Raw genomic sequence first — 15,526 nt, forward strand, 5'->3', positions numbered from 1 at the left:
ATAAAATGATAAGGCAAATTCAGCCAATCTATGGGCTGGACCCTAATGCTTCTGAATTCTAGAAGGAGGATATAATCTCAGAATAAAAATAAGTCATTTAAGTGGAATTAATACAACTTTATTTTTTAAAGGTATTGTTATACTTAATTTCCCAATTTTCATTGTAGATTGTTGAAAATTTCACTATGGACCTATATATGACGAGTACCTATAGGAAACTTTGCTTGGAGACAATTAGCTCTGTCAATAGTACCAACTTGAGTGATAGCCTGGGATGCCATCTCGGAAGACCCTGGAGTCCTTAAAAGGGTTTATTTCTATGCAGTCAAATCTAAGTTAAGTTTCCAGTCAACCATCCCTGGCTTTGGCACTCTTTAGTCCATGGCAAGGAAAAGGCTAACTCTGAGTAGAAATTCAAAACATTTGTATCCTTTTCTTGACTCAGCAGCACAGACTCTCCACGGGAATCCTGAATTCAGTGCATGGCTCAGAAATTTGTAGTTTTATGTCTAAGGAAACAAATGTCTATACAAATTTTTTTTAATTTATTTTTTATTTATTTTCAGCATAATAGTATTCATTATTTTTTCACCACACCCAGTGCTCCATGCAATCCGTGCCCTCTCCAATACCCACCACCTGGTTCCCCCAACCTCCCCCCCCCCCCCCCCCCCCACCACTTCACACCCCTCAGACTGTTTTTCAGAGTCCATAGTCTCTCATGGTTCAACTCCCCTTCCAATTTCCCCCAACTCCCTTCTCCTCTCTAACTCCCCATGTCCTCCATGCTATTTGTTATGCTCCACAAATAAGTGAAACCATATGTCTATACAAATTTATTGACAAACTATTGCTTATAAAATTCCCTTATAATTGTCTGTGAGGTCTGTAGAGATACTCCCTCTTTCATCACTAATATCGGTAACTTGTGTCTTCTACTCTTATTTCTCCCTTAATCTGCCTAGGAGTTTATCAATATTACTGATCTTTTCAAAAAACTGTTTCATTTCATTGAATTTTTTTTCTATTATTGTCCTTCCTCGGTTTCAATGATTTCTGCTTTTTATATTTATGATTTCCTTTCTTCTGATACTTTCATTTTAATTCGCTTTTCTTTGTCTAGGACTTTAATCTGGAAATTTAGATCATGGTTTTGAGATTTTCTTCTTTTATTAAAAAAAACATTAATTAGAAATTTCCCTCTGAGTACTGCTTTGCACCATCACACAAATTTTGAATGTCTTAATTTTTATTTAGTTCAAATTGTTTAATTAAATTTGAGCCTTCTTTGAAACATAAACTGTGTAGAACTGTGCTGTTTAATTTCCAAATAGTTGTACTTTTTTAAGATCTCTTTTCATTACTAGTTTTTAAGTTAATTCTGTTAAGGTCAGAGACTAGACATTGCACTATGTCAATCATTTTAATTTCTTAAGAATTATATTATGGTCTTTTCTGATCAATTTTTATGGGTTCTTGAAAAGCATGTGTATTCTTCTATTGTTGAATATAGTGTTTTATAAATGTCAATTTAGTCAAGTTCATTGTTAGTGCTATGCAGTTTTTTTATATCACTGACAATTTTCTGCCTACTTTTGTCAATTATTGAGGAAAGGGTGTGGAAATCTCAAAGTATAATTGTGATTCAACTTTTGATGTCTTCTTTTCTATCATTTTCTTGCTTCATGAAATTTGAAGTTCTGTTATTGGGTTATGTAGATGTTTAAGATTGTTATACATTCTTAATAAGTTGAAAACTTTATCATTGTAACACGGTCTCTATCATTCCTAGTAATATTACTTGACCTGAAATTTACTTTGATATTCATATAACAACTCCAGTAAGTCCTTTGATTAGTGTTTGCATTGTGTGTCCTTTTCTGTCCTTTTACTTTATATTTATCTATATCATCATATCCAAACTTACAGAGTTCCTTATAAATAGCATATAATTGGGTAATATTTATTTTTGTTCTTTTTAATCCAGCATGGCTGTCTCTTTAAATTGATATAATTTATACTTAATACCATTTCCATTTAGTGCAAGTATTGTTTTGTTTGGAACTATGTTATCTTTTTATAATTTTCTATTTATCTCTTTTTATGCCTTTTTTCTTATTTCTGAATTACTTTGTGTCTTATTCATTTTATTTTAGTATTTCATTTTTATTGATCTATTGGGTTTTTTGCTATATTTCTTTGTACAGTGTTTTTTAGCAATTGCTCTCTAGATTAAAATATACACATCTAAAATTTCACAATTTCCCTACAGTTACTATCTTATCACTTCAAGTGACTATAAAAACCTTATAGTCATATAGATTCCTTTCCTCCTTTTGCTTTAATTGTAATATGGGATACATCTATATACATGGAGAAACTTCTCAGACAGGATTATAATTTTTAATAGTCATAGGTATTTTAAAGACCTAGAATAAGAAAAAAAATCTATTACATTTCCCAAATTATTTATCAATTCTGTTCTTCTTCACTCATTCATTCTTGAGTTTACAATTTTCTTTTAGTATAATTTCTTTTCTTTTTTCTGAAGAACATCGTTCAGCATTTTTTAGAGCAAGTTTCCTGTCAATCGGTTCATTGTTTCCCCTCACATGAAAATTCCTTTATTTCAGTCATTTTTTTTTAAGATATTTTCACTGGATATAGAATTCTGGATTATGATTATACTGCCTTCTGGTCTCCATGATTTCTGATGAAAAATCTTAAGTTGTAAAAGCCATTGCTCCCTATATTGGTCATTTTTCTCAGCTGCTTCAAGATGTTTTCCTTTAATCTTTTGCTTTTACCAGATTATGATGTATCTAGGCATGATTATCTTTGAGTTTAACCATAATGGGTTTTGCAGAACTTCTTGTTTTTCATCAAGTATGGGATGATTTAGACCATTATTTCTTCAAAACTTTTTTCTGTATCAGTTTTTTCCCCTCCTCAGATTCCAATGGCACAAATGTTACACATCTACATATTGTTCTGTAGGTCCCTATTATAGCCATTTATTTTGAATCTTTTTCTCATGCTTCTTCAGTTTGGATAATTTTTACTAATCTATATTCAGTTTTAATGGCTCTTCATCTATCATCTCCATTCTTTTATTAAGTCTATACAGTGATTCTCTTCTTTCAGATATTACATATTTTCTCAACTCTAAATTCTCCATTTTGTTCTTTTTATAAGTTCTACTTCTTATTTAAGATGTCTTCTAACTATTTGTTTCAAGAGCTTCCACCCTTCCTTCATTGAACATGGTCATGGTAGCTGCTTTGAAGACTGTCTATAAATTCTTGTCCTGTCCAATTTCTGAATTTAATGTAATTGAAATGTATTTATTGCACTAGGGTTTATAATATTTATTATTGGTTTTTGGTAAATTATAAAATTTGGGGATTCCTTTCATCACTATATAATTAAAATTTTAATTAGAAATAACTTCTGTATTTTATCAAACTATTCTTCAATATCTATTAAAAGATCATAAAATGCCTTTGAAAATGTTAATATAAGGTATTATATTGGGGGGGTTTTATGATATTGAAGTACACTTGCATTCCTGAAATAGTTTTGTTTTTACATGGTATATTACTCTTTTGACACTTTGCTGAATTCTATTTGTTAATATTTTGTTTGTAACTTTGAATCTATATCAATAAATGTTATTTCTTGCTAGTTACATTTTTTCAATGTTTTATAGGTTTTGATATTGACACTATATTGTTTTATGAAATGAGTTATGAGAATTTTTTAAATTACTATGGTCCTTCATATTTTCATACATGTTAATTTAATGAGATTACTTACTTTCTTATTTCTTTTCTAGCTTTGGGATTATTCCCCTTTTTGTTTAATATCTTACATAAAACAATACTTATAAATCTATGTTAATGGACACACAATGTGTAAAGATGTAATTTGTGACAAAGACAGAAAAAGATATAACAGAACAAAAATCTGTATACTACTGAAACAAAAGTAGTATTAATTAAAACTTTGTTACTATTTTAATTCTAAAGTAATATAAAGAAAAAGAAAGGGGCGCCTGGGTGGCTCAGTGGATTAAGCCGCTGCCTTCGGCTCAGGTCATGATCTCAGTGTCCTGGGATCGAGCCCCGCATCGGGCTCTTTGCTCAGCGGGAGCCTGCTTCTCTCTCTCTCTCTGCCTGCCTCTCTGCCTACTTGTGATCTCTGTCTGTCAAATAAATAAACAAAATCTTAAAAAAAAAATACATGATGCCAGAATGGATTTAAAAAGAACCTTCCTGTATAACCTTCTTCTTCTCAGTAAGAGACTCATTTTAGATTCAAAGTCACAAATAGGTTAAAGTAAAAGGATGGAAAACATATTCCATGCAAATAGTAACCAATAAAAGCTGAGGTGGCTATATTAGTATCAAAGTAGAACTGAAGGCAAAAATTGTTATGAAGGACATAGAAAGACATTATATATTGATAAAAGTGTCAAAGCATTAAAAAGATGTAGTAATTTCAAATATAAATGCATCCAACAACAGAGACCAAAAAATATAAGAAGTGAAACTGACAAAATGAAGGGAGGAAAAGATCTAAAATAATACTTGGATACATGAATACACCATTTTCAGTAATGAATAGAACAAGTAAACAGAAGATAAATGAAAAATAGAGGACTTGAACAATACTATGAATCAACTAATCCCATCAAACATATATAGAACACCCCATCCAACAACAGCAGAAAAAGCCTTTTTCTCAAGTGTACGTGATCATATTCAAAATAAGCACTAAAATTTTTAAATATCAATATTCAAAAACTCTTCTCCAAAATGAAATGAAACTAGGAATCAATGACAAAAGAATACTGTAAATTCATAAATATGTGGAAATTAACCACCACAGTCACTATTAATCATCCAATAGATCAAAGAAGAAATTACAAATGAAATTAGAAAATACTTTGAGGAGAGTGAAATGAAAATTTACCAAAATTTATGGGTACAGCAAATGTAGTGCTCTGACAGAAGTTTATAACTGCAATTGCCTGCATTTAAAAGGAAGAAAGATCCCAAATCAATAACCTAACTCCAGATCTTAAGGAACTAGAAAGGAAGAACAAACAACCTAAACTATCAAAAGAAAGAAAATAGTAGGGGTGCCTGGGTGGCCCACTCATTAAGCATCTGCCTTCAGCTCAGGTCTTGATCCCAAGGTCCTGGGATTGAGCCCTGCATCCGCTCCCTTCTCAGCAGGGAAACTGCTTCTGCCTCTCCCTCACCCTGCTATTCTGCCTGTTTGTGTGCTCTCTCTCTCTCTCTCTCTCTCTCTCTGTTAAATAAATAAATAAATCTTTTTTAAAAAGAAAGAAAGAAAATGGTAAAGATCAAAATGGACATAAACAAAATAGAGAATAGAAGAAAACAAAAACAAGAAAATCCAGACCGCATGGCTTCACTGACAAATTTTACCAAATATTTGAAGAATGAACAGGGATTCTAATCAAACTCCTACAAAATAGAAGACGTGGGAACACTATTTAACTCATTCTATGAGACCAACATCATCCAGATATCAATAGCAGATGATGACATTAAAAGAAAAGACAAGTATAAAGCAATATTACTTACAAATATAGATGCAGAAATCCTCAGTAAAATACTAGAAAACTAAATATAATATTACAGTATACACCATGCCCAAGTGACATTTATCATAGGAATGCAAAGATGGTTCAATATGTAAAAATCAACCATGTATTGGATTTCGTTAATAGAATTAAGGTAAGAAAACCCCAAGATCATCTCAAATGAAGCAAAAAAAAAAAAAAAAAGCATTTGGCGAAATCTCTCACTCTTTTATGATATAAACCTTCAACAAACTAGAAATAGACGGAAACTTCTTCAATGTGATAGAAAACATTTATGAAAAACCCACAACTAACATCCTACTTAATTGTGAAAGAATGTAAGATTTTCTTTTCAGATCAGGGAAAAGGTAAGATGGCTGTGTTTACTACTTCCATTCAACACTGTACTAGAAATTGTATATAGACACTTAAGCAAGAAAAGAAATAAAAGGCAAAAGGAGACTGGAAAAGAAAAAGTAAAATTATCTTTATTCAATGACATGATGTCGTAAACAGAAAATCCTAAGGAACCCTACACACAAAACTAGATCTAATAAATGAATTCAGCAAAGCTGTAGGATACAAGATTAACACATGAAAAGCAGTTATAGTTCTACATACTAGCAATGAACTGTCCATAAAGGAAATTAAAAAAAAAAAAAGATTTTGTTTACAACAGTATCAAAAAAAACTCAACAAATAAAAGCACTAGCCATAAAAAATAATAAAGTACATGCTACAAAATGGATGAACCTCAAAACCAGAGTTAATGAAAAAAGCCAGGCACCTATTGTGTGATTCCATTTATATGAAATATTCTGATTAGTTAAATTCACAGAGACAAAAAACAGATTAGAGATTTTCAGGGGCTGGGGGAGGGGACAAAGGGGAATAACTGCCTAATGAGTAGTAGTTACCTTTTGGAGTGATGAAATGTTTTAAAACTACAAAAAAGTAATGGTTGCATAATATTGTGAATGTACTAAATACCACAGGACTGTAAAATTTACAATGACTAATTTCATGTTGTATAAGTTTTATCTCAATAAGAAATAATGTATGAAACGCTAAAGGCATTATCATCCTCATTGTTGTTACTATGGAATATGATTCCCGAATTTCACTTTAAAAAAAAAAATACTTATGAGAGGAAGAAAATAAGTAGACTAATATGTAAAACTAGATGGTTTAACTTGGATAATATGTTCTTGTCTTCTCTGTTTTCTCTTTCAGATTATGTCTGGCCACTACCTAGATATTTGTGCCCCGTCTGGATTTCTTTGGATGTTTTATTTTCTACAGCGTCCATCATGCACCTCTGCGCTATCTCGCTGGATCGGTATGTAGCAATACGTAATCCTATTGAGCATAGCCGTTTCAATTCGCGGACTAAGGCCATCATGAAGATTGCTATTGTTTGGGCAATTTCGATAGGTAAATAACTTTCTTGGCCATTAGAATTGCAGCGGCTATGCTCAATACTTTCGGATTATGTACTGTGAACAACGTACAGACGTCGACTGGTAACATTTGCGTTTAATCGGGATTCTATTTAAGAATTATTCTTAACCTATATATCTGATATTTAGGTTAACAATAATGAAAGAAATGTAATGTATATTAATATATAAATGTAAAGTTTCTATTTATGCTGTTAAATTATTTTATACATTAGTATGCCAATGAATTCTGCAACACAGATACATAATCTTTGAGTTATTTAAAACTATTTGAAGACAAAGATATATGGTCTAAATTTTTTGAATATAGCATTAAAATCTTCCAAAAGATAAATCTATCACAAAATATTAATTTTAATATTTTTATTCTAATTTCACATTTTCTTGAGTGGAAAAATCAAGTTTCACATGAATCCTCATGAAGTAAACATGTCGAAATTTATACTGTTAATTGACTTAGAATATATTACTTTTCCTCTGTTTTTAAATATCTTCTTAGATTCTGCTTATACAAAAAGAGAAAGAAATCCATTTTTTAAAGATCTGGGGGAAGTTGAAGGGAGAGAAATGATCATCTTATTGCTTATGATTGAGATATTGCTTATGATTGAGATATGCCTTAATAATGCTAATATTCAAGTCACAAAATTTAACCAATTGGACTGTAAGGGCTTTTACAATTCTTTTTTTTTTTTTTTTCCCTTTTGTTTCCTCCTCTTCCAGTTGGAACTTACATTTAGTGTCTCATTAAATGATCCTTCCTCAGAGTTATGTTTCTATAAAAGATTCTGGTACAGTTTAGAACAAGATCAAGATAATCTATACAGTCTTCATTGAAATTATCTAAAGATTTCAACTCTGGGATTATTGATAAAATAAATTTAAGTTTTAAGATTGTTCTGTCACACACACACAAATAACATACACCTTTGGATAAAAAGCAATAAAACTTCTCCCAGAAAAAAAACTGAATCTATTTACACAATTTGACCTACATATTTAAGGGTTCACAGAGTTCACTTCCTCCACTCCAAAGAGCTCATTTAAAAGATGTCAGTTCTTACGGTGCTTACAAAGAAAATATACAGCCAAATTAAATTAGAGTATTAGGGGCATCAGCTTCTAATAATGACAGATGGGCAATCTGCAATGATGTTTGTGTTAAACACAACAAAAAAGTATGGAAAAATACTATTAACATTTAGAAGCTAATAAGATAGTGGAGGGTCCAGAAAAAGACAGAAATCTAGAAAGAATGACTATGAATTTTGGGTCACTTTTGACAAGGATGCATTTCCTAACCTGAAGATGTGACTGATTGTTGATAAGTTCATTTCATATTCTCACAAGCAAAGAAGGTCTAAAGCAGGAATACAGAGTATGGCAAAGGATTGACCAACTTGAGCTTATTTTTTGGATGCCAAAGACCTGTACACTAGAAATAAAGATGGACTAGGCTTAAACCACTCTTGACATGGAAGTCAGGCCAGGATTAAGTTATGTGTGTAACCAATAAATATCTGAAGCCTGAAAATTGGCTTAAGGTGATTTCATATTTTTCAAGTTTTTGATTTCTCTTATGTAAACAAAAAAAATCACTGTACACTTCAAATTATTTCTTGTAGTAATTTTCAATTCCAGTAGCTAGAGTACAGTGATGAACAGATATATGAAAAGACAAAACAGCATGAATCAGATATAGTAAAAGATAACACAAACTCACTGACACTCAAGGTAGTAGACATAGACTTTAAAGTATTTGTATTCTGCATATGAAAATTATGAGCTGAATTTAAATATTTCAGCAAGAAAATACAAACTACAAACAGGGACGTGTTAAGATATGAGAAGAACCTGGAAAATCTGGAGCTAGGCATAACACAAATCCCCAAGAACTCAAAGGCAGTTTAGACATATCTAAAAAGAGCATTACTGGAGGTCGATGATGAACAAAGCAAGGAGAATTGGAAGGATACAAAAGAGAGAAAAGAGTAAGAATAAACATACAACGTGGGTGGAGCAGTAGGTTAAGTCTCCAACTCTTGGTTTCAGCTCAAATCGTGATTTCGGTCATGAGATCAAACCCTGCATCAGGCTCCACGCTCAGCATGGAGTCTGCTTGATTTTCTCTCTCCCTCCCCTCCATGCCTGTGCTCTCAATCTCTCTAAAATAAATAAATAAATTTTAAAAACAAAATAAAGAGAGAAGACTTTTAAAAGGTGAGAAAAGAATGGCAGAAAGGCAATATTTGAAGAAATAATGGCTTTTGGAATTAAGAAAGATGCTGATTCTCACATTGAAAGAGCTCAACCTCAAGCAGAATGAATAAGAAAAAATCAACATTGAACCCCTCATAACAACATTACAGAAAAAAAATCAATTTTAAAGAGGAAAAATAAAGAGATAATCTTCAATAGAATTATGATAAGGTGAATGAATATTTTCTCAACAGCAATGAAAACCCGATGTTGAAATGACAGTGCCGATGTGCTGATAAAAAGTTCATGCTAAATTAAAACCATATACTCAGCAAAAATATACGTTAGGAATTGAAATGAAATGAAGACTATCTGGCCAACAAAAGTCAGGAGAACAAGACAAAATCAGACTCCTACTTAAGGAAATCCTAAAGGATGTTCTTAAAACAAAGGAAAATGGCCACAGATGGAAGATAGAAGGTACAAGAAACAAAACAATGAAAATGATACATGTTGAATTATTGTATTGTAATAATGAAACAAATGAATAATGAAACAAATGTAACATTGTGTGTCAACTATACTCATTTTTTAAAAAAAATTACTGAAAAAAATGAATAACTGAAAAAAATGGTAAACATATGGTTAAAGAAAAGCATTGGCTGTATAAAACAAATGTAATTATGTCTTCTGAAGCTCAGAGTATTTATGGAACTAAAATTCGCAAAACAATAGCGTATAAGCAGGTTGAAAGTAAGCTTTTTTCATTGTCCAGGAAAATGATAAAAATGATATTTAATATTGAGCTTTGATGAATAATGTATAACTTGTATATTCAAAGGCAGTCACTAATAGAAAAGGAATGTTTAACTTCCAAATTTAGAGGAACATTATAGAATAACAAAGCAAATCCATTAGGGGGCAGTAAAGGGTAGCAAATGTTACACAGGTCAGGTGGGAAAACATAAAAACAATACTAAGATGGTGGAATTGAAACCAAATCAGTACCAGTAATTATGTGTCAGTAATTGTAAATGGAACTCAATATTCTAAGATTGTCAGACAGGGTTTGAAAAAATAATCCAACTATGTGTTTATAAGAGGCATATCTAAAGTATAAGAAAGGTGAGAATTAAAAATAGGTACTCCACATGAACAGTAACAGACAGAAAAATTGTGTAGCTATATTAATAATCTGACAGAAAACACTTCAGCAAAAAAAAATTTTAAAGAAAGTTTAATTCATAATGAGAAAAGATTTAATTCATCTGAAAGACATTGTGTAACGAACTTATATGTGTATAATAATATGGGTTCAACATTACTAAATCAAAAATGGACAGAGCAATAAAAACAGACAAATCCATAATTATGGCGTGAAATTTTAACAAACCTTTTTCAATAATTGTATTAGAACAATGCAAAAGGCAGAACTCATTAGCAAGTGAAAAATGTATATTCCCATCATTTGAACAAGAAATATTTATCAAAATTGACCATGTATTTGGCTATAAATCAATTCTCAATAGATTTCAAAGTGCTTGAATCATAAAGTACATATTCTTTGGCTGAAATTCGAATGAGATATAAATGTTTATCAAAAGATAACTAGAAAATCTCCATTTATTTGGAAATTAAGAAATTACTTTCCAACAAACTTGACTCAGTAGATTTAAAATCCATTGATAATTCTTCCTAAATCATTTATTGTTATGTGATTATAGAAAGATAATTTTTCTTATTTTATCATTCTTTCTTCCTTTCTAGTTAGCCTTACACTATAAGGAAAAGTTTTCCTTCCCATTCTTTGTCATTTATTTATTCATATTGGTAAAAACTTTTTAATTCTTTTGAAATCAATATAACTTGTTATTGGTATACTTAATTATTTTGATGCTCAAAACTGTCCTAGATTATTTTATGAGAAGTCTTTTTAATATGTACGATCAGTTTTTGAGCATTTACTTTCTGGCATGAATTATGCCAGATTCACCTTTTACTTTCCATGCTCCAGTTCTGAAATCAGTCCTCTCCTATAAGGAATCTCTGTTCTTTTTAGTGGTTAGTTGTCAATTTTGGCCATTCTAAATGGTGTAAGGTGTTATCTCAATGTGGTTTTGATTTGAATTTCCCTGATGGGTAATGATGATGAACACTTTTTCATGTGTCTGTCAGCCATTTGTATGTCTTCCTTGGAGAAGTGTCTGCTTATATCTTCTGCCCATTTTTTTACTCAATTATCTGTTTTTTGGGAAAACACTGCATTTAAAAGCCAATTTTCTTCTACTTTTTACACCCACTAGTACTACACTGGTTAGATACATCATAATTTATTTAACCAATCTCATGTGTAGTATGAGCCTTTGAAGTTGTTTCTAATATTTTGCAAAAATAATCATTTGCATACCACTCTGCATACCCCTCACTCTGTATATGTTTCATACTTTTGGAAATTTAATTTCAACAAAAATTCCTAACAGAAATTTCTAATTTATCAAGAGGTTAATGTATAGATACTGATTAGTAAAGGGTTGAACATTTCTTCATTCCTACTAGCAATGTAAGAGAGCCTGTTTCCCTGAAGCCTTGCTAAAAGGTACATCTTCAAACTTCAATTTGCATCTACTTTGTCATAAAAGAAGTTGAGCTTGTTTTCATACATTTAAGTGCCATTGCTAAATTAGTTTTTTGCAAAATGTACCTTTTGATCATTTTTTCTGTTTTTTTTAACCTATTTCTTTCTTAATTTCAATAGCTCTTGATACATCACAGAAAAAAAAACATTTTATATGTTATAAATGAAAATATTTTTTCTTTGTTTGCTATTTACTATTGCATATGGTGCTTCTGCCATGCAGAATTGTTCTTTTTTTTGCAGCTCATTTTGTCAGTCAGGTTCCATTTCTATATTGAATGATTATTATAAATTCTTGCCCCACACTCAGGTAAGACAGTAAATCACACATATTTACGTCATTTTTCACATTCAGATCTGTTCCTTTTGGAGTTCATTTTTGTATGCGGTGAGATATGCATTCAATTTTATCTTCTTCCAAATAATCACTCAACTGCCTCATGCTGTTTATTTAAAAACTTTATGTAGTCTGAAACTTGCAATGCCACCTTTATAATATATTAAATGTTCTTCCATATCTGAGCCTATTTCTGAAGTTTACATTGTATTCCAATAGTGTGTCTATTCCTGTACCAATTCCCCACCGTATTAATTATGAAAATTTCATAACAAATTTTCTCATCTGATATGGTTCATTCTCACTCATAACTCTTATCTTTTAGAGCTGGGAATGTTTCGTTTTCCATATGAGCTTTAACATTAACTTTCTTAGTCCCATTTTAAAATCCTGTCTGTATTTTGATTGGGCTCTCTTTAAATTTATAAAATAATCTAGGAAGAGGGTAACTGAATTCTAAAAAGATACTTTCTCTAATCTATATACTAATTTCAATAATGTCCAGTCTCTCTCCTAGGCTTTACAGCCAAGCTTACATTTGGTCACACTCATGTCTTCCTTGTCGCCATTTATAAGTCATCTCATAAGAATTTTGTAGCTCTGTCACTCTACTGAAGCCATTCTTTATAAGTTCATTAGTGACTCTATCAATATTTATTGTCCTGGAAATTAAAATTGAGAACAGTTTATTTATGTATGGATTTATTTAAAAAGACAAGAAACCTATTATATGCTTACATAAATAATATAGCTCTATGAAAAATCACTGCATTTTCCCCCCAAAAAATGAAGTTACTGAAGAGTGATTTTTTTTTTAGACTTTTAAAAATCTGTTTCTCACCTCTGCTTCTGCAATCTAATCTGTCTCAATGAGTTGCTTTGCTTGAATTCTGTGAAAAAAATATATATCTTCAGATAGGTAGCCTCAATATAGGAAAGTATTTTAATAATGTTTTCGGGTAATGGTGGACATTTTCTTTGAGACTCACTAAAATCCAGCTAGTTTTTTTTCTTAAATTCAGTTGCAATATGTAATTGGAAACCACATCACTGATTTTTTTCGTATGCCGTTACATTAAAATCCACTAATCTGTCTTTTGCTTTGACATTTTAACCATGCATTATCTTGTAATATCAAGCATGGGTCATTCAGAAAATATTGGTTCCCTGAGTTATGCAGATTTCCCAAATGTTAATACAGTATCAAAAAAAAAAAATCACACGCATTAATAATCCCTACCAATCTTGTCAGATATGTCTCTAAATATTAGAGAAGTGTCAAACTCCCAGGGCTGTGTACAAGTTTTCCAAAGTTCCAATATTCACTGGCAAGCTCAAATTTTATCATTAAGAATATCATCTGTCTTTATCCTTGACCTGTCAGGTTCAACACATCCATTTTTAAGAACAAGTTTGCCAGATAATTCACGTATGAATAATGCCCATGTGTCTGGCAGTCATTCTTTCAAGGAAAAATGTTGTTCCATGGGAAAAGCGTCTAGTGCCTCCTTCAGCTCTAACAACTGCAAAAGTGCTTTCCCTCAAAGTAACAACCTTGTATCAGTATGCTGCAGAAGTGCTCTATGTGTACTTCCATTTCATCACACGGATTATTAAAAGAGTCAAGTTTAGTAAAATTAATATTTGTTACTACTTCACTAAGGACTTTCTTGGGTAAAACTGGCCTTTTTGCCTTGAATGTGTGTGGTAGTGAACAAAACAATGATTACTTGTACAATTTGGTGTCACTAGCCTGATTCATGCTAAGACACCAGCAATTTTACCCACTAGTATTTTGCACCATCGCTAAAAATGTAAACATGGGGAAAACAGCAAGTAACACGTAAGATTATTACAGAAGTAGTTTTGATTTCACAATACCATTCAGAGGGTCTTAGAGATGCCCAGATATCCATAGGGCATACTTTTTTGTTACCATATAAGGTATTATTTGTTTCAGGGATACATGTCTGTGATTCTTCAGTCTTACACAATTCACAACACTCACCATACCACATACCCATACCCTCCCCAATGTCCATCACCCCACCACCCCATCCCTTCCACTCCCTTCTCTCCAACAGCCCTCAGTTTGCTTCCTGAGATTAAGATTCTCTTATGGTTGTCTCCCTCTCTGGTTTCATCTTGTTTCATTTTTCCCTCCCTTCCTCTATGATCCTCTGTCTTGTTTCTCAAATTCCTCAAATCTGTGAGATATGATAATTGTCCCCCTCTGATTGACTTATTTCACTTCGCATAATAGCATCTAGTTCCATCCACGTCGTTGCAAATGGCAAGATTTCGTTTTTGATGGCTGCATAGTATTCCATTATATATATACACCACATCTTCTTTATCCATTCATCTGCTGATGGACATCTAGGCTGTTTCCATAGTCTGGCCATTGTGGACATTGCTGCTATAAACATTGGGGTGAACCTGCCCATTTGGATCACTGCATTTGTATCTTTGGGATAAATACCCAGTAGTGCAATTGCGGGGTTGTAGGGTAGTTCTATTTTTCACTTTTTGAGGAATCCTCCATACTGTTTTCTGGACTGGCTTCACCAGCTTGCATTGATGGGACACACTTTTTAAGAGCTGTGTTTCCAACTTTAGCTTCCTCTCTGGCATCTGAAACTGTTGACAATGCTTTCCTCATAATTCTCTCTTCCTCTGCAAGTTATGACATCATTTTTCTCGGGTTTTCTTCACTCTTACCTTTCTGTCTGCTCTTATTTATTGTCTTCATTTTCTGCTTTACTCTCACTCTTCTCCAACAGTCTATTCTTTCCAGTTGCTTATACAGTTTTCCTGGTTTAATCATCCAAAGAAAGAAACTAAAATCTATCTACTGATGACTCTCAAGTAAACATTTCTATCCAGATTATATCCAGATCTCTAGTTTGGGATATATAAGGATATAGAGATGAATGTTGGAGACATATCTCAAATGCCATCTTGTCAAGTTGCACTGAAAACCTTCCCCTACCTCCAATTTTTCTTCCTCCCACATATTTGTTTCTCAGGTGAACAGCAACAGGATCTCCCATTTACCCAAAAAGGAACCTGACAATCATTTAGAATTCTCTTTCTCCCCATGGCAAATCAACACAACCTCTCCTCAATATTCGTTAATATTTCTCCTTAATATTTTTCACATTCCAGTCCCTCCATTTCCTCATTTGTTTTGCTAATTTAAGACTTTATTTTTTTTATTTAAATTCAATTTAGTTAACATATAGTATATTATTACTTAGTAGAACTTAGTGATTTATTAC

The 15,526-nt window shown here is 31.9% G+C and overlaps 1 protein-coding gene across 1 annotated transcript in view; it reads left to right on the plus strand.

Moving 5' to 3' along the window:
* Positions 1 to 15,526, plus strand: part of HTR2C (5-hydroxytryptamine receptor 2C) — a 284,332-nt gene that overhangs the window by 204,721 nt on the left and 64,085 nt on the right. Inside the window, exon 5 of the mRNA XM_032331448.1 lies at positions 6,848 to 7,048. Within this exon, the coding sequence (XP_032187339.1) occupies positions 6,848 to 7,048 (201 nt within the window). The remainder of the gene's footprint in view (positions 1 to 6,847; positions 7,049 to 15,526) is intronic.

Source organism: Mustela erminea, chromosome X (genome assembly GCF_009829155.1).
Source record: "Mustela erminea isolate mMusErm1 chromosome X, mMusErm1.Pri, whole genome shotgun sequence".
Classification (NCBI taxonomy): domain Eukaryota; kingdom Metazoa; phylum Chordata; class Mammalia; order Carnivora; family Mustelidae; genus Mustela; species Mustela erminea.